At 46.8% G+C, this 21,351-nt stretch overlaps 1 protein-coding gene across 1 annotated transcript; it reads right to left on the reverse strand.

The window, feature by feature from the left end:
- Positions 1–5,673: 5,673 nt before the first annotated feature.
- LOC138351448 (uncharacterized) lies at positions 5,674–6,600 on the reverse strand. Its single transcript, XM_069303273.1, has one exon. It carries the CDS (start codon positions 6,598–6,600, stop codon positions 5,674–5,676), a length of 927 nt encoding a protein of 308 aa, XP_069159374.1.
- Positions 6,601–21,351: the final 14,751 nt, after the last annotated feature.

The raw sequence follows: 21,351 nt of genomic DNA on the forward strand, positions 1-21,351 counted from the left end.
TAGCTGACAGTACCGTCCCATACTGACAGTACCGTCCCATACTGACAGGTAACGTCCCATACTGACAGTACGTGTCCCATACTGACAGTACCGTCCCATACTGACAGTACCGTCCCATACTGACAGTCCGTCCCATACTGACAGTAACGTCCCATACTGCGACAGTACCGTCATCATACTGCAGTACCGTCACTGGTGACAGTAGCCGTCCACAGGCTGACAGATACCGTTTCCATACTGACAGTACCGTCCCATACTGACAGTACCGTCCCCATGCTGACAGTACCGTACCATACTACAGTACCGTCCCATACTGACAGTAACCGTCCCATGCTGACAGTACCGTCCCATACTGACAGTACCGTCACATACTGACAGTACCGTCCCATACTGACAGTACTGTCCCATACTGACAGTACCTTCCCATACTGACAGTACCGTTCCATACTGACAGTACCGTCCCATACTGACAGTACCGTTCCATACTGACAGTACCGTCACAGGCTGACAGTACCGTTCCATACTGACAGTACCGTTCCATACTGACAGTACCGTCCCATACTGACAGTACCGTCCCATACTGACAGTACCGTCCCATACTGACAGTACCGTCCCTTACTGACAGTACCGTCACAGGCTGACAGTACCGTTCCATACTGACAGTACCGTCCCATACTGACAGTACCGTCCCATACTGACAGTACCGTCACAGGCTGACAGTACCGTTCCATACTGACAGTACCGTCCCATACTGACAGTACCGTTCCATACTGACAGTACCGTCCCATACTGACAGTACCGTCCCATGCTGACAGTACCGTTCCATACTGACAGTACCGTCCCATACTGACAGTACCGGTCCCATACTGACAGTACCGTCCCATGCTGACAGTACCGTCCGCATAACTGACAGTACCGTCCCCATACTGACAGTACCGTCCCATACTGACAGTACCGTCCCATACTGACAGTGTACCGTCCCATACTGACAGTACCGTCCCATGCTGACAGTACCGTTCCATACTGACAGTACCGTCCCATACTGACAGTACCGTCCCATACTGACAGTACCGTCCCATACTGACAGTACCGTCCCATACTGACAGTACCGTCACAGGCTGACAGTACCGTTCCATACTGACAGTACCGTCCCATACTGACAGTACCGTCTCATACTGACAGTACCGTCACATGATGACAGTACCGCCCCATACTGACAGTACCGTCCCATGCTGACAGTACCGTCCCATACTGACAGTACCGTCCCATACTGACAGTACCGTCACAGGCTGACAGTACCGTTCCATACTGACAGTACCGTCACAGGCTGACAGTACCGTTCCATACTGACAGTACTGTCCCATACTGACAGTACCGTCTCATACTGACAGTACCGTCTCATACTGACAGTACCGTCCCATGCTGACAGTAACGTCCCATACTGACAGTACCGTCCCATACTGACAGTACCGTCCCATACTGACAGTACCGTTCCATACTGACAGTACGTCCCATACTGACAGTGACCGTCCCATGGCTGCAAGTACCGTCCTCTCATACTGACCAGTACCGTGCCCATGCTTACAGTAACGTTCCCATACTGACAGTACCGTCCCATACTGACAGTACCGTCCCATCGACTGACAGTCACAGTCACAGGCTGACAGTACCAGTTCCATACTGACAGTACCGTTCCCATACGTGACAGTACCGTCTCATACTGGACAGTGATCGGTCTCATACTGACAGTTCCGATCACTACCGAGGCTGACAGTACCGTTCACTCCTGGACTAGTACCGGTCCCACATACTGAAAGTACCGTGTCACAGGCTGACAGTACCGATTGCATACTGACAGTGACTATCGTTACAGGCTGGACAGTACCTGTTTCCATACTGCACAGTACCGTCCCCATACTGGACGTAAACCGTCCCATAGCTGACCGTAGCCGGTTCCCATACTGACAGTACCGTCCCATACTGACAGTACCGTTCCATACTGCCAGTACCATTCCATACTGACTACGTACCGTCCCATACTGACAGTACCGTCTCATACGACAGTACCGTCCCATACTGACAGTACCGTCTCATACTGACAGTACCGTCCCATACTGACAGTACCGTCCCATACTGACAGTACCGTCCCATACTGACAGTACCGTCACAGGCTGACAGTACCGTTCCATACTGACAGTACCGTCACAAGCTGACAGTACCGTCTCATACTGACAGTACCGTCCCATACTGACAGTACCGTCCCATGCTGACAGTACCGTCCCATACTGACAGTACCGTCCCATACTGACAGTACCGTCCCATACTGACAGTACCGTCCCATGCTGACAGTACCGTTCCATACTGACAGTACCGTCCCATACTGACAGTACCGTCCCATACTGACAGTACCGTCCCATGCTGACAGTACCGTCCCATACTGACAGTACCGTCCCATGCTGACAGTACCGTCCCATACTGACAGTACCGTCCCATACTGACAGTACCGTCCCATACTGACAGTACCGTCCCATACTGACAGTACCGTCTCATACTGACAGTACTGTCACAGGCTGACAGTACCGTCCCATACTGACAGTACCGTCCCATACTGACAGTACCGTCCCATACTGACAGTACCGTCCCATACTGACAGTACCGTCCCATACTGACAGTACCGTCCCATACTGACAGTACCGTTCCATACTGACAGTACCGTCCCATACTGACAGTACCGTCCCATGCTGACAGTACCGTCTCATACTGACAGTACCGTCCCATGCTGACAGTAACGTCCCATACTGACAGTACCGTCCCATACTGACAGTACCGTCCCATACTGACAGTACCGTCACAGGCTGACAGTACCGTTCCATACTGACAGTACCGTCCCATACTGACAGTACCGTCTCATACTGACAGTATCGTCTCATACTGACAGTTCCGTCACAGGCTGACAGTACCGTTCCATACTGACAGTACCGTCCCATACTGACAGTACCGTCACAGGCTGACAGTACCGTTCCATACTGACAGTACCGTTACAGGCTGACAGTACCGTTCCATACTGACAGTACCGTCCCATACTGACAGTAACGTCCCATACTGACAGTACCGTCCCATACTGACAGTACCGTCCCATACTGACAGTACCGTTCCATACTGACAGTACCATTCCATACTGACAGTACCGTCCCATACTGACAGTACCGTCTCATACCGACAGTACCGTCCCATACTGACAGTACCGTCTCATACTGACAGTACCGTCCCATACTGACAGTACCGTCCCATACTGACAGTACCGTCCCATACTGACAGTACCGTCACAGGCTGACAGTACCGTTCCATACTGACAGTACCGTCACAAGCTGACAGTACCGTCTCATACTGACAGTACCGTCCCATACTGACAGTACCGTCCCATGCTGACAGTACCGTCCCATACTGACAGTACCGTCCCATACTGACAGTAACCGTCCCATACTGACAGTACCGTCCCAATACTGACAGTACCGTCCCATACTGACAGTAACCGTCCCATACTGACAGTAACCGTCCCCATACTGACAGTACCGTCCCATGCTGACAGTACCGTCCCATACTGACAGTACCGTCCCATGCTGACAGTACCGTCCATACTGACAGTACCGTCCATACTGACAGTACCGTTCCCATACTGACAGTACCGTCCCATACTGACAGTACCGTCTCATACTGACAGTACTGTCACAGGCTGACAGTACCGTCCCATACTGACAGTACCGTCCCATACTGACAGTACCGTCCCATACTGACAGTACCGTTCCATACTGACAGTACCGTCCCATACTGACAGTACCGTCTCATACTGACAGTACCGGCCCATACTGAGAGTACCGTCCCATGCTGACAGTACCGTCCCATACTGACAGTACCGTCCCATACTGACAGTACCGTCCCCATACTGAACAGTACCGTCACAGGGCTGACAGTAACCGTTCCATACTGACAGTACCGTCCCATACTGACAGTACCGTCTCATACTGACAGTATCGTCTCATACTGACAGTACCGTCACAGGCTGACAGTACCGTTCCATACTGACAGTACCGTCCCATACTGACAGTACCGTCCACAGGCTGACAGTACCGTTCCATACTGACAGTACCGTCACAAGCTGACAGTACCGTCTCATACTGACAGTACCGTCCCATACTGACAGTACCGTCCCATGCTGACAGTACCGTCCCATACTGACAGTACCGTCCCATACTGACAGTACCGTCCCATACTGACAGTACCGTCCCATGCTGACAGTACCGTTCCATACTGACAGTACCGTCCCATACTGACAGTACCGTCCCCATACTGACAGTACCGTCCCATGCTGACAGTACCGTCCCATACTGACAGTACCGTCCCATGCTGACAGTACCGTCCCATACTGACAGTACCGTCCCATACTGACAGTACCGTCCCATACTGACAGTACCGTCCCATACTGACAGTACCGTCTCATACTGACAGTACTGTCACAGGCTGACAGTACCGTCCCATACTGACAGTACCGTCCCATACTGACAGTACCGTCCCATACTGACAGTACCGTTCCATACTGACAGTACCGTCCCATACTGACAGTACCGTCTCATACTGACAGTACCGTCCCATACTGAGAGTACCGTCCCATGCTGACAGTACCGTCCCATACTGACAGTACCGTCCCATACTGACAGTACCGTCCCATACTGACAGTACCGTCACAGGCTGACAGTACCGTTCCATACTGACAGTACCGTCCCATACTGACAGTACCGTCTCATACTGACAGTATCGTCTCATACTGACAGTACCGTCACAGGCTGACAGTACCGTTCCATACTGACAGTACCGTCCCATACTGACAGTACCGTCACAGGCTGACAGTACCGTTCCATACTGACAGTACCGTCACAGGCTGACAGTACCGTTCCATACTGACAGTACCGTCCCATACTGACAGTACCGTCTCATACTGACAGTACCGTCACATGGTGACAGTACCGTCCCATACTGACAGTACCGTCCCATGCTGACAGTACCGTCCCATACTGACAGTACCGTCTCATACTGACAGTACCGTCCCATACTGACAGTACCGTCTCATACTGACAGTACCGTCCCATACTGACAGTACCGTCCCATACTGACAGTACCGTCCCATGCTGACAGTACCGTTCCATGCTGAGAGTGCAACACTGAGAGTGCAACACTGAGAGTGCAACACTGAGAGTGCAACACTGAGAGTGGCGGTCCTTGAGTGATACACCAACATTCACTGCAATAATCAAGCTTTATAACTGGCAAAGTCTTCCTCGTGGTCCTCTCACAACTCACAATTACGACTCCAAGTTGAGGTCTCTCGTGAGGAAAGAAGTTTATTATCAGTAACTTCAAGAACTTCCCCACTCATATTTTTAACCACAAAGTCATTCTCAGAGCTCTGAGATTTTCTCCAATTTATCAAAAAACCTTTTCATATTTTTTTGTATGAAATTGGTCGTCTGAATTGCAAGGTTTTGGACTTAGTATTTTCATATAGATCCTCATCCACACCTCACTACTCTAGGAGATCCTCATCCACACCTCACTGCTCTTGGAGGTTCTCATCCACTCCTCACTGCTCTTGGAGGTTCTCATCCACTCCTCAGTGCTCTAGAAGGTCCTCATCCACTCCTCACTACTCTTGGAGGTCCTCATCCACTCTTCACTACTCTTGGAAGTCCTCATCCACTCCTCACTACTCTTGGAGGTCCTCATCCACTCTTCACTACTCTTGGAGGTCCTCATCCACTCCTCACTACTCTTGGAGGTCTTCATCCACTCCTCACTACTCTTGGAGGTCCTCATCCACTCTTCACTACTCTTGGAGGTCCTCATCCACTCTTCACTACTCTTGGAGGTCCTCATCCACTCTTCACTGCTCTTGGAGGTCCTCATCCACTCTTCACTGCTCTTGGAGGTCCTCATCCACTCTTCACTACTCTTGGAGGTCCTCATCCACTCTTCACTACTCTTGGAGGTCCTCATCCACTCTTCACTGCTCTTGGAGGTCCTCATCCACTCTTCACTGCTCTTGGAGGTCCTCATCCACTCTTCATTACTCTTGGAGGTCCTCATCCACTCTTCACTGCTCTTGGAGGTCCTCATCCACTCTTCATTACTCTTGGAGTTCCTCATCCACTCCTCACTATTCTTGAAGGTTCTCATCCACTCCTCACTACGCTTGGAGTTCCTCATCCACTCCTCACTGCTCTTGGAGGTCCTCATCCACTCCTGACTACTCGTCCTCATCCACTCCTCACTACTCTTGGAGGTCCTCATCCACTCCTGACTACTCGTCCTCATCCACTCCTCACTGCTCTTGGAGGTCCTCATCCACTCCTGACTACTCTTGGAGGTCCTCATCCACTCCTCACTACTCTTGGAGGTCCTCATCCACTCCTCACTGCTCTTGGAGGTCCTCATCCACTCCTCACTGCTCTTGGAGGTCCTCATCCACTCCTGACTACTCGTCCTCATCCACTCCTCACTGCTCTTGGAGGTCCTCATCCACTCCTCACTACTCTTGGAGGTCCTCATCCACTCCTCACTACTCTTCTTGAGGTTATCTTGAGATGATTCAGGGCTTAGCGTCCCCGCGGCCCGGTCCTCGTCCAGGGCTCCTTTTTGTTACACACCCCCAGGAAGTAGCCTGTAGCAGCTCACTAACTCCCAGGTACCTATTTACTGCTAGGTAACAGGGGCATCAGGGAAAAAGAAACATTTTACCCATTTGTCTCCGCCTCCAGCAGTGATCGAACCCGGAACCTCAGGACTACGAATCCGAAGCGCTGTCCACCCAGCCTCCAGGCGCTCTCTTGGAGGTCTTCATCCAGTTCTCACTACTCTTGGGGGTCTTCATCCACACCTCACTACTCTTGGAGGCCCCTCATTCACTCTTCATGGAGATCCACATTCACACCTCACTACTCTCGGAGGTCCTCAAAAGTAGTGAAAAAGGTGACGTAGAACGACCACTCCAACGGGTGAGATGGGTGAGATGGATGATTGACGGATGAGTGATTATTCGCGCTGCTAGTCGTGAAGGCACTCACGCGCGCGCGTGCGTCACCCGGGTGTGGTTGTCTGGGTACCCCGCTCTCGATGCGAGGAGACATTATGTTACGGGATAACTAATTTATTTTTATAGACTTGCTCTTGGACCCAAGGTTACTAGTTTAAACGGTCGTATTTTGTATGTAGTAAACTCCTATTCATTCCAGTAGATGTTTTTTTGATGTTCCAGTCCAGATAGATGTTGTTTTTGCCTCTAGTCACAGAACTATAGGTTTCACAATCAGGGATCAATGACCACAGAGGCCCAGTCCCTGGTGTGAGTGAACACCACCCCCACCAATGCTGGTCACTACCGAAAGTGGATTTGTGTGGTTAAGCTTCAACCCTGCCCCTTAGGCCTAACAATACATTCCATTCAAATTCCTGTCATTCATTTCTCGTTTTTTCTCTTTATTATCTTATTTCATCTTTCATTCATATAATAACTTCTTATGTAAAAGCAAACCAAGAAACTGGTAGAAGGATTACACACAGAAATCACAATAGCGTGATGCATCATATGGACAAATCCACAAGGGCTGTGACGAGGATTCGAACCTACGTCCGAGAGTATCCCAGACGCTGCCTTAATCAACTGAGCTACGACAGTAGAGGGATTGTTTTGTATTATATCTTTATTCATCATTTGCAGCGTGATGAATAGTTTTTTGCATTGTCTTAGTTTTTTGCAGTGATTTAAATTTTGCAGAGTTACTTCGTTTTTGCACTGACATGGTTTTTGCAGAGTGAGTTAATATTTCTTACAGAGTAATTTAGCTTTTTTACAGAGAGACTTAGTTTTTTGCAGTCTATTTTTTTGCAGACTGATTTAAATTTTGCAGAGTTAATTAGTTTTTGCAGAGTGCCATAGATTTTTGCAGAGTGACTTGTTTTTGCAGAGTGCCATAGATTTTTGCAGAGGTTATCTTGAGATGATTTCGAGATTTTAGCATCCTCGCGGCCCGGTTATCGACCAGACCTTCTTTTTGATAGATAGTGTATTAGTTTTTGTAGACCGACTTAGTTTTGCAGAGTGACTTAGTTCTTTGCAGGGCAACTTAGTTTTTTTGCAGTGTCTTAGTTTTTTGAAGAGTGTCGTAGTTTTTGCAGAGTGTTAGTTTTTTGCAGAACGACTTAGTTTATGTAGAATGACTTAGTTTTTGCACTGACTTAGCTTTTGCCCTAATTTAATTTTTGCAAAGTGACTTGGTGTACAGTCTCTGCAAAAAAGTATATCTGTCTGCAAAACTAAGTCACTCTGCATAAACTATGAAGATATGATACAATATAGGTAGTTCTAGCGAGATCGATATGGTCAAACACTAATATGAGTCGGACTATAAAATACAGTAAACAGTTCTCACACTAACACTTGTGTTCATGTAGGGTGACGTAGCATCACACTAATACTCGGTAATATAAGTAATACTCGGGGAATTTGGGAAAGTCTGGTCGAGGGTTGAGTACACACGGTATGTTCAGTACTTTATGTTTCACACTTCACTATTCCTATACTGCCGGAAATTTCCGACATCATTTATTAACTATTAACAAAATATGCAAGAAAAGAATTACTGGTTTATGTTACATAAATAATAAATATAATTTATATCCTTAGTTGACCGCTGCTAAGAAAATTTCGTATTTGGCGTCTCTATTAGAAAATGAGTGTTACATTGCCACGTCACCAAAATTAAATTCACCCACGAAAAATATTAATAATCTTTAAAACAACAGTTTGTGGACTATAATGAACATAAAAGTGTTTCCTAAGACTGAACTTAATTATCAATTATATATAATAAATTCCTCCTTCCAATTATTGATAAAAAACATAATAGAACCATTGAAGAGAAGCGTCTCTGGACGGGAAGGACGGAGGGAGTCATTATTAAATATTGAATACAAGCTGTGTTGACGTGTTGGTTCATCCTCCCGAGCATTGTGAAATTACAAGTTGCCCTTTGTGGAGTTGAACTGCCAGGATTAACTCACCAGTTTCTGGGAAATCATAATTATCCGTTCACTCTTTAATGTTCGAGCTCTTTCATTATTTATGTACTGAAGAGGTTATGACATAAGTACAACAACACCCAAGGCTGAGCACATTTAATATCACATTTTGCACAAATGTTACATAAACTACATACACATATAATTTACTATTATCATGGTAGATGTTACAGTGTAATTCGTTGGTGGGTGAATGAGACGAGTGCAAGTCACTATTGTGGAGTGTCATAGAGAGTGAACGATTCCAGTCCGGTCCTGTACACCCACGACACCATGACTGTCCGGTCCTGTACACCCACGACACCATGACTGTCCGGTCCTGTACACCCACGACACCATGACTGTCCGGTCCTGTACACCCACGACACCATGACTGTCCGGTCCTGTACACCCACGACACCATGACTGTCCGGTCCTGTACACCCACGACACCATGACTGTCCGGTCCTGTACACCCACGACACCATGACTGTCCGGTCCTGTACACCCACGACACCATGACCGTGTGACTGTCCGGTCCTGTACACTATGACTATGACCGTGTGACTGAAACGAGTCCGACTTGGCACCAACTAGGACTACTACTACTAATACAGCTAAGCTGTGCTACCTCGTTAAGGCAGCTCCTGCGACAGCACTAGAGCCAAGCATATTGTCGTTTGCCTTTCCATTGGAAAATTTCAGCATCATGGAGAGGAGGGGGACCTGCTGCATGGGTAACAGCTTCTCCATATTATCTACCCAGGCTATGTGGCTAGAGAGGACCCAGAGCGTAACTCCATAGTCTCCTGAGATTACAGGATGCCTACAACTACTACTAAATAATCTAAATTTATTATAAATAATACTAACAATATGTTACGGTATCGACACCATCGTCGGAGTATGGAGTGGCGATTTCAGCGCCGTCTATGGGTCTACACTCCAAGTCACCAGTATTAGATGCTACGCAGACAACGCCATCTGTTGGTGGTGGCGTGGTACCAGTGAAAAGGCTTAGGTTTCCTGCCTCAGTTAGAAGAGGTGGTCGATGACGATGACCTCTGGTGGGTGGCATATCAAGTTCAACGCCATCTAGGTTGTGGCTACAAGTTGCAATTTCAATTCCTCGGTGGAAGGGTGTTATCCCAAGGTCACCCAGTGTATTGTCCATCTAATTAATGACGTTTTATGTTCACAGAGGTGATGTAAGGAGGCGGTTGCACTGAGGAAGGCAGTTTACCTTGGACACTCCAAGAACTCTTGACTTGGTCCAGTGAGAAGACTAAGTGGCCGCTGTCGGTTAGAGCAGCGTGTTAGCTGCTGATGTATGCAGTGTTGTATGGACCGATGTACCCGGCATTGGCCAGTAAGACAGTGGTGAGTCTGTTGAGAAGTGCTGCTAGTGAGTGATTAGAGACTTCTGCCAGGGTGTTAGCTACCCCTGCATGTGATTGTTTGAGACCCCTGTCAGTGTGTAGCTTAAACCCTCTTCCAGTGTGTATCTGGAGAGCGGAGGTGGAGTATTGACACATCGTTACAATACAGTGTGTGTGGACTGGCCCATATTGAGGAAGGTGAACTCGCCGGTGTTTGCCATTAGGAGTGGATGACGTGTACCTGGAAAGTGGATTCACTGGGATTGATTATCACTGACGTTGAATTGTGTCCTGCGTGAAAGAGACTCTATTGTAAATAGGTGTAATATTACTTTAATTATATATATATATATATATATATATATATATATATATATATATATATTGTGACGATAATCTCCTTCAAGAGATTGAGCCTGCTCTTCCCTCCACAAATACGTCGTTACATCTATATAAAACTACTAAGGAAGAAATATCCAACAACGACAACAACACCAGCAAGGTTTGCCAGAGCGCAAAACGTATGCAGCCAGGAACACCTGCTCAGACTCAAACCGCCAAACTACCCGTCTTGCTGCCGGCTCCTCGCTGATTGGTCGCCGGTCTGGCTGCAACTGCACTCGCCCACCATACTACTTGATGTCTGGGGCCGCCACGACCTCAGTCCTCAGAATATTCAGTGCTTTCCCACAGTTAACACTTCTCCCTGCTAGACGTAAGCTTTGGCGTACGTGTACTAAGAGAGGTGATAGCTTAAAGCCGATATTCCCGCACCTCTCATTTTTTGTATATTGCACTTCTTGTTATTTTGCTCACTTGTCTTAACGTAACTTTTCATTGTCATTTAATTATTCTTATTATTTTGATTGATTTTATTACACGAATTTGTTTGTCCATTTTATTCATGTTTTGTTTATTTAACGTAATTAAAATTTCATTGTTAAAAGTTACTTGTGTTTTGTGTGTCTTCTCCTTACCTTACCACAGACGAAGTTCCAGATTTTCTATTTTTTTTTATACTATGTGACGAGGCCATACCCCTAGCTTTGAACAGCCGAACACCAACGCGTTACCGTCACAATATATATATATATATATATATATATATATATATATATATATATATATATATATATATATATATATATATATATATATATATATATGTATATATATATACATATATATATATATATATATATATATATATATATACATACATACACACAACTTTAGAACACTTTCCCACCAGGAGACTCGAACCCTAGCCAGCACAGAAGCCTTCCAGCAACTGGCATAACAGGTACGCCTTTAACCCACTGCACCACACTTGGACCCTTAAGAGATGGTAATTTCGGAGTATTTAAACACCCCAAAGATTACCACCTCCCAAGGGTAACTAGAGCAAGTGAGGGGGTCACTTACATTTTTCATCAAGTCCCTGTTAATATGGGAGAACTCTGTGTCTATGCTTATATAGACAACGTTATGTCAAAATTTAAAAGAAATCGGTAAAGTGGTTTCGAATATTTCCCTCGCATGAAAAACAGTTAAAAAAAATGATTTTTCCCGTCACAGACGTGACATCTATATAGTATGTATAAAAAAAACCGCTCGGATGCGAATGGAACATTGTGTGAAAATTTCAAAGCAATCGGTGAAGAACTTTCGGAGATAAGCGATTTTGAACAAACGAACATTTCCATTTTTATTTATATCTATGTATGTGTGTGTGTGTGGGTATATATATATATATATATATATATATATATATATATATATATATATATATATATGTCGTACCTAGTAGCCAGAACGCACTTATCAGCCTACTATGCAAGGCCAGATTTGCCTAATAAGCCAAGTTTTACTGAATTAATATATTTTCTCTAATTTTTTTCTTATGAAATGATAAAGCTACCCATTTCATTAGGTATGAGGTCAATTTGTTTTTATTGGAGTTAAAATTAACGTAGATATATGACCGAACCTAACCAACCCTACCTAACCTAACCTAACCTATCTTTATAGGTTAGGTTAGGTAGCCGAAAAAGTTAGGTTAGGTTAGGTAGGTTAGGTAGTCGAAAAAACATTAATTCATGAAAATTTGGCTTATTAGGCAAATCGGGCCTTGCATAGTAGGCTGAGAAGTGCGTTCTGGCTACTAGGTACGACATATATATATATGACTGAAAACTCACACCCCAGAAGTGACTCTTTCAGTCGCATGTAGTCCTGGGGGGACCATTCAGGCTTGTTCACATATATATAATATAATATATATATATATATATATATATATATATATATATATATATATATATATATATATATATATATATATATATATATATAATATAATTGTGGTAAAGGTGTTAATATATTGGTGAAAGTAATTGTGCATTGCTTATTCCCCCCTTTTTTATTCATTGCAGTACTACTTGACACAGCCAGTTCTTGAAAGCTTACCACCGACTTGGGATTGGATATAGAAGAGGTGATAACAGCAAGAACCCGGTTACTGGTCCAATGTGGCCGTAACACAATATAAATATTCACAGATTAATTTCCATGTAGTAACCCCCTCCCCGTTCAGCTCGTTGATGCAGTGAGGCCGGCTTAGTGGACAGCTGCCGGAGTGACAGCTCCTTGGGACAGTCTTCTGTCCCTTGCTTGTACTCCTGCTGCTGTAATCTCAAATTTTGCTGAACAACTTTTCCTTTTCCTTCTGTTTCGTTTTTCTCCTCCTCCTCTTCTCCTATCTGCTTGTCATTTCCTGCCGACCTTTTGCTTGTTTTGGTTATTCCTTTGAACTTCTATTTTGACGCCCGGGTGCTTGAGGAGGCATACTCTTGCACCCGTAGAACTGTAGTTCCCAACGTCGAGAGCGAGGGGAACCTTTAATTGTCAATCCCCCTTTTGTTTCTGAACCCGATCTCGACGGACTGACAGTTTAAGGTGGCCTTTGTGGGGCGTATACTCGCGATGCACCCCTAGGAGGCCCTGGCATGATCGGCGATAGCTTCTTGTTGGGTGTCCTGCCTCTAATTGTGGCTCCATGGTGGGTGTGGGGGCACATTCGTGAATGAATGTTTATGTTTCGTACCTATGTTGTGTTCTGTTCCTCCTTTACCTTGTCAGGCTCGTGGGGTGGGCGACCAAGCCCCTGAGTCGGTCCGTGTTGGAAGACCGGGCTCTGTAGCCCCCGCTGTATTGGGCCCTGACCTTGCTTCTCCTTTGGCCTCTCTGACTGCTCCCCTCCCTCCTCTGTGGTTGGGTCGAGCCCCAAGCCCCCAGTGGTGACTACCTCGTCCTCTGGCACGGCTCCAGTTCTAGTTGTAACTACTGCACCTTTTAACCCCTCTCTCTCTCTCTCTCTCTCTCTCTCTGGGGGTTCTCAACGCCGTCCTCGACACGGCCGCACTCGCTCGATTCCTTCCTGTTCTGATGCCTATGAAGCTTTGTTTGGTCCCGCTTCGTGGGCCTAATACTTTGATCTCCTCCCTCTTGATTATGGGCCTCCTGACGATTTCTCCCTCTATCGACATCTTGATGATTCCGTGGATGCCTCTGTTACCTTCAACCCCACTCGTCTCGGTACATGTGTCGTTGCTGCTCCTTCTCAGGATGCAGCTTCCCGCTTGGCTGCCTTATCCTGCCTTGGCGAGAACCCTGTTCGGGTCTCAAAGAACACTCAGTTGAATGCCAGTGTTGGCACTATTCTCCTCCCGCCCCATGTTGCGACCGGTGTTCGGAATCTGCAGGACTGCCACGACGATATTCGGCATATCCTTGATGCCCGGGGCCATTCTGTCCTCCGGGTGGACACGTTTACTCGTCACCCTCGTGGTAGTCGCCGTCAACCCCTTCGGGTTGTGAAGATTACCTTTGATGGTAGAACCCTTCCACCCTCTGTCATTCTTGCTGGTGCCAGGTGCTCTGTCCAGGAGTACATTCCTTCTCCTAGGCTCTGTAACAAGTGCTGGAGGTTTGGGCATGGTGCCCTCCGCTGCTCTGGGACTGTCTCTCTCTGTCCTTTGTGTGGGGGCAAAGGTCACTCTAAGTTGGAGTGCACTTCTCCCCAGGTTCGCTGCCTCAACTGCGGTGAGACCCATCCTACCTTCTTACATGCGTTTATCCATTACAAGCTTGAGGCAGCCATCCTCATCTTGAAGCACCGGGAGCGTTTATCTTTTCCTGAGGTGAGGCGCCAGGTTTGCTGGCTCCCGCCTTATGCTAACGTCTCTTATGCTCGCATGTTGCGCTCTTCCTCTCCTTGTCCTTCCCACCTTCTTCAGACTCACAACCGTTTCTGGGCTTTGGACCCTGATACGCCCACTGCCCCCTCCTCTGTTCCATTGAGTTCTGTCCTGAAGGATCCACCTCCAGGTCCTCTGTCTGGGGTTCCCCTTCTTTCTACCCGGTCTGTCATGTCTTCTGTGTCTTCTTCCTCGTCTCCCTCCGATCCTCCTTCCCATTCTTCTCCTCCATCTATTGACTCTTCCTGTCGATGCAGGCTGATGTCCATCGCTCTCCTAACGGCCGTCGTGTGTGCTCTCGTTCAGCTTCTCCTGTTGAGACGCTGGAATCCGTTGCCCGGTACATAGTTGCTGGGACACAGGTCTCTTTAAGTCAGAAGCGCAAGCCTGGCTCCTCTCCTTCCTCCACACCGGCTCTGAGGGAGCCGGTCGGCCGAGCGGACAGTACGCTGGACTTGTGATCCTATGGTCCTGGGTTCGATCCCAGGCGCCGGTGAGAAACAATGGGCAGACTTTCTTTCACCCTATGCCCCTGTTACCTAGCAGTAAAATAGGTACCTGGGTGTAAGTCAGCTGTCACGGGCTGCTTCCTGGGGGTGGAGGCCTGGTCGAGGACCGGGCTGCGGTGACACTAAAACGCCCTGAAATCATCTCAAGATGACCTCGAGATAACCTCCCGGCGGGTAAGAAGGCTTCGCTTTCTTCCTCGGCTCCTACTATTGACTCTATTGCTCCTTCCCCTCCTGTTTCGGTGGTTGCGCCCCTTGTTCCTGCTATGGAGGATTCTTTGGCCCCCACTTCCCTATCGGTTGCTGCCCTTGCTGAGGTGTGCTCCCCTCTTTCTACTCCCCCTCTTCCTGCTGCTGTCCTTGACTGCTCCTCTCCATTGTCTCCTCTTCCTCCTCTGGACCCCGCCCGCCCACCTCAGGTCCGTTCTCCCGCTTCCTTCCCTCCGTCTTTGCTCAGTTTACCCATGCCCCCTAACCCTGACTTTGCTGACCCTGATCCCGACCCTGATCTTCTTTAATGTGCTGTGTTGCTCTTTCGCCTTTGTTTCTTCCTTGTTCTCTGTTGTTGTCCTTTTTCTTCTCGTCGATGTCTATTCTTCAATGGAACGTTCGAGGTTATTACGCCAATTTCCTCAAACTCCAACTTCTGATTTTCGGTTTTCACCCCTTTGTGTCTGTCTCCAGGAGCCGATGCTTGGTGCTCGTCCTGGTCGCTTTCGTGGCTATTCCTTTCTCTTCCCCCCCCCCCCCCCCAGCAAAATGATACACTGTTTGTTCCATTTATCTCCCCCCGAGTGTCCCACTTTCTCTTCCTGATCAGAAACACTTACTGGACTCCTTGCCTGTGCTCCTGCTGGGGTCGCCTTCTTGAGCCATTTATCCTATCTTCCTCCCTATCTCTTCTGAATTCTGGTGAGCCCACGCATTTGGACTCTCGGACTCGCACCCTTTCCTTTCTTGATCTTTCTCTTTGCTCGTCTTCTCTTTACTTAGATTTCACGTGGCAGGTTCTTGATGACCTCCATGGCAATGACCATTTCCCCATCCTTGTTACCTTTTTCTCTTTCCGCCCTCCCCTCTCCTTCCCTAGGTGGCAGTTTGCAAAAGCGGGCTGGACCCTATTTACCCTCAGTGCTGCTCTCTCTGACCTCTCCCTTCTGCCTCTCCCTTGCTCTCTCTTCCTTTTTCATGACACTGTCTTCGACGCTGCCCTCCGCTCTATTCCTCACTCTTCCTCTCGGGGTCCACGGAAGTGCGTTCCCTGGTGGAATGCAAACTGTGCTCGGCCTGTCTGCTGTAAGCATGCAGCCTGGAAGAGACACCGCCGTCGGCAGACAGCCGATTCTTTTCTTTTCTTTCGGAAGGCGAGTGCGGTGGCCCGTAGGGCCATCCATACGGCTAAACGTGAATGTTGGGCATCTTATGTCTCTAACATTACATCCGAAACTCCTCTGCCACAGATCTGGAAGCGTATCCGCAAGATAGCGGGTAAGTTCGTTCCCGATGTTTCACTGGTCCTTCACCTCCATGATACTCTTGTGGCGGACCCATTGCAGGTCGCTACCGAACTGGGTTCCCACAATTTCTGTTAGCTCTGGTCTTCATCTTCCCCAATCTTTCCTTCTTCGTAAACCTAGCTGTCCTTGAGTCTCGTCCTTTAGATTTCTGCACTCGTTTTCGACTTCCCTATAACGATCCCTTCTCTCTCTCTGAATTTCATTCTGCCCTGGCCCTCTGCGGTTCTACGGCAGCGGGCTCCGATGGTATTCATTAAGAGATGCTTCGCCATCTCCCTCCATGCACGTCTCAGTATTTACTGAGTCTGTATAATCGGATCTGAGAGTCGTCGTCAGTCCCTGAGGACTGGCTCGATGCCGATGTCCTCCCTGTTCGCAAACCACGGTCTCTGGGAACATTCCCTAAGGACTTTCGCCCTATTGCCCTCACAAGTTGTGTCTGCAAACTCTTTGAACGTATGGTTAACGTTCGTCTGATGTGGTTCCTGGAACACCATCACTTCCTCTCCCCTTCTCAATTTGGTTTCCGCAAGTGCCGCAGCACGACAGATGTCCTGGTGAACTTGGAGGTCTATATTCGTACTACTTTTACTCAGAAAGACCTCCGTTGTTGCCGTCTTTTTTGATCTGGAAAAGGCTTACGACACCACTTGGCGATATCATATTCTATTCCAGCTTCATTCTTTTGGCCTTTGTGGTCGTCTCCCTCTCTTTCTCCGCAGCTTCCTCTCTCGTCGTTCCTTTCGGGTGTGGCTTGGTACCGCTCTCTCTGCCTCTTTTCAGCAATACGAATGTTTGCCCCAGGGTAGTGTTCTGAGCACTACTCTTTTACTGGTTGCCCTCAGTGGTCTTCTTTCCTCTCTTCCTTCAGGCATCTTGTCCGCTCTCTATGCCGATGATCTTGCCCTTTGCTGTCAGGGTGATGATTCGCCTCTCCTTCAACGCCGGTTTCAACTTGCGATTGATGCTGTGTCGTCTTGGGCCACCAATCATGGCTTCAAGTTCTCTACTACTAAGACTTGTGCCATGACGTTTACTCGGAAACGGGTTGTTCTTCGTCCCTCTGTCACTTTATGGTCATCCCCTTGAGTACAAAGATTCCGCAAAGTTTTTGGGTTTATTCCTTGACACTCGTTAGTCTTGATCTCCCCATATCTCTTACCTCCGTGTTGAGTGCTCTAAGACCCTTCGGGTATTGTCCCATACTTCTTGGGGAGCAGATAGGCGCACTCTCCTTGCTTTACATTCCTCTCTGGTCCTGTCTAAGCTCGATTATGGTTGCCCTGCTTACTCGTCTGCTTCTCCTTCTACTCTTCGCCGTCTTGATGCTTTGCACCATACTGGGTTGCGCCCCAGTTCTGGTGCCTTTCGTTCGACTCCCGTCCTTAGCTTGTTTGTTGACGCTGGCTTCCTGTCTCTCTAGGACCGCCGTGATCGCTACTGTCTTCGCTATCTTGCGCGATCCTTACATCCTTCCTCTCGCCTCTGTCGTGCTTTAACTTTTACCCCTCCTGCGGTTCCTGTTCCTCTTCCCCACCTCCCTCTTTCTGTCCGGTTATCTCGCTCACAGGATTCTCTTTCCGTTCGTATTTCTAATGTTTCTCCTCGTGTTGTTCCTTCTTTGCCCCCGTGGAGAGTCCCTCTTCCACAGTTTTGTACATCCTTGACCCGCATCACTAAAGCTTTTACCCCTCCTACAGTTCTAAAATGCCTTTTCCTTGAGCACTTTTCTTCTCACTATCGCTCCGTTTCTGTCTTCACCGAAGGGTCTAAGTCCGCGGACGGTGTTGGCTACTCTGTTGTTTTTCCTGATCGCACTTATATGTGTTGCTTATCTCCGGAGACTAGCATCTTCACAGCGGAGCTTTATGCTTTTCTCTATGCTCTTCGTCTCCTGCTTTCTCATTGTCAGTCTTCCTTTGTAGTTGTTTTTGACTCTTGTAGTGCCCTCATGGCTCTCAGGTCCTTTAATCCGGTTCATCCAGTAGTTGTCGAGATCCAGCATTGGCTGTTTCTTGTTCACAGTAAATTTAAGTCGGTTGAGTTTTGTTGGGTTCGCAGCTATATTGGTGTGTCTCTATATGAGTGTGCGGATGCTGCCGCCAAGGAAGCTGTCCGCTCTTGTCCCATCTCTCGTAAAGGTATTCCATATTCTGACTTTTACCCGGTCATCCATTCCTCCGTCCTTACCCGTTGGCAGGCTTCTTGGTCGTCTGTTACTGGTAACAAACTATGTACTCTTAAGTGTTGTGTTTCCTCGTGGCCGTCCTCCTACCACCGTAACTGGCGATGGGAAACAGCTCTGGTGAGGTTGCGTATTGGCCATACTCGCTTAACCCATGGTCAGTTGATGGAGCGCCGCCCTGCTCCTTATTGTCCTAATTGCATTGTCCCTCTTACGGTCGTGCATGTTCTTCTTGAATGTCCTGACTTCCAGGACGAGCGTGTGTCTTGCTTTCCGACCGCCCCTCGCGGTCACCTGGCCCTCAATAGAATTCTTGGTGACTCGGATACTTTTGATATCGTTCACCTTATGCGTTTTTGTTCTTGTATTGGCATCCTTGGTGATATTTAGCGCCCTCTGATTATTCCGCACATTTGATGGTGCTACATAGCCTTCCCGGTTTGGTGCCTTCTTTTGATAATTACTTCCGTGTAGTAAATTATAAACCTCAATTTTGTGAAGCTGCAATTTTATTGCTGGTAAAAAAAACTATACAGTCAATTAGCAAATGAATAAACCATACAGTCCACTCAAAATAATGAAATATAATAATTGAAGATAATAAACCGCAGGTAGAGTTTCCTCACATTAATTTGATTCTTTGAACCGGGATCCATGTTTCTAGTCCACAAATAGGAACTAGTGCAATCAAACAATAATTAACCAAACAAATAAATATCCTGTCGAAGCAGACGGCTAAAAAACATGAGCTAGTAGCCTAGCCTCATTAAAGCTCAGTGAATCAGTACACACACAGTAGAGTTGGCGAAAATAAATGTCTAGCATTATTATTGTTCCAAACAATACAGTAATATAAGGAACCAAATTACTCGCTATGCACAAAATTCTGAGTAGAATATATCACTAAAATTAGTGCTACACTTATGTGGAATTTATCCACCAATTTCGTGTATTGTTTTGTCTGTGGAGTGTTGAAACATAAATTAAATCCAACCAAATTGTGGCTTCGTTTCCACGGAGTGTATCCACTAAATTTGTGATGCTCTCGAATTCTTGAGGATATCCTCACAATGCATCCAAAATTTGCCAGTGCAGGCTACTGAACATGCATATGGCCCTGTATGACTAACCATCCTGCGAGATGAGGACTTTTATTATCACTGCTGCCTTACTCACTCTAGGGTCCACGATGATCTCACAATGCATCCAGAGTCTGCCAGTGCAAACTTCTTTTTCACATGCCTCTATGACTAACCATCCTGTGTGATGGGGATGTTTACCATCACTTAGCTAGTTTTTTGACACACATTGTACTCCCTTTCATATAGTCTAGGGTAGCTGCACTAATGCAGATGTACTTATATATGTTAATAAACAAAAAAATTCCAGACACTAATAAATTAATAACATCAAATTGAATAACAGTGAATGAGAATACTGCTGCTAAATTAGTCTTAACAGACCTGATATTCAAAGTTGCAATTGTAGGACATAGTCAAGTACCTAGACAACTTGCGACTATACTTGAAGTTGAGGTACGAATATTCAGGTCACCAGAAGCTAAGGCTCATAATTTCTATAATAACTCAATTTTAACAGCAGCTCTTGATTGGTCTCATCATTTAACAATTATATACCTAGATTACAATTATATACACCCCATCACGCTCCTTTAAAGCAAACAAGTCAACTGTCGTGTTTACTTTTATAGAACCAAGCCAAAAGAACGGAAAATAATTGTTGGTGAGTGAGTACTAAGTTGTATACCCGTACAGCTAACAATATCAATTATGCTCTCCGGAGAAGAGTGCGTCTGGGGGCCACCTATATCCTCGGTACTGCTCGTCAATCCCATGAGAACTTATCTCCAGACGGAGTACACCTCTCATGAAGAATTCAATATATGTGGCTAATACAATAATTAACACAATCAAATATCACTATTGTTATCAAATATCTTATTGTGTATTGTTTCTCTCGGAGTTTGTGTCTTGTGTCTCCCCCTCACTGTTTGTGTCTTGTGTTTCCCCCTCACTGTTTGTGTCTTGTGTTTCCCTCACTGTTTGTGTCTTGTGTTTCCCTCACTGTTTGTGTCTTGTGTTTCCCTCACTGTTTGTGTCTTGTTTCCCTCACTGTTTGTGTCTTGTGTTTCCCTCACTGTTTGTGTCTTGTTTCCCTCACTGTTTGTGTCTTGTGTTTCCCTCACTGTTTGTGTCTTGTTTCCCTCACTGTTTGTGTCTTGTGTTTCCCTCACTGTTTGTGTCTTGTGTTTCCCTCACTGTTTGTGTCTTGTGTTTCCCTCACTGTTTGTGTCTTGTGTTTCCCTCACTGTTTGTGTCTTGTGTTTCCCTCACTGTATGTGTCTTGTGTTTCCCTCACTGTTTGTGTCTTGTG

This window comes from Procambarus clarkii, chromosome 49 (assembly GCF_040958095.1).
Source record: "Procambarus clarkii isolate CNS0578487 chromosome 49, FALCON_Pclarkii_2.0, whole genome shotgun sequence".
NCBI lineage: Eukaryota > Metazoa > Arthropoda > Malacostraca > Decapoda > Cambaridae > Procambarus > Procambarus clarkii.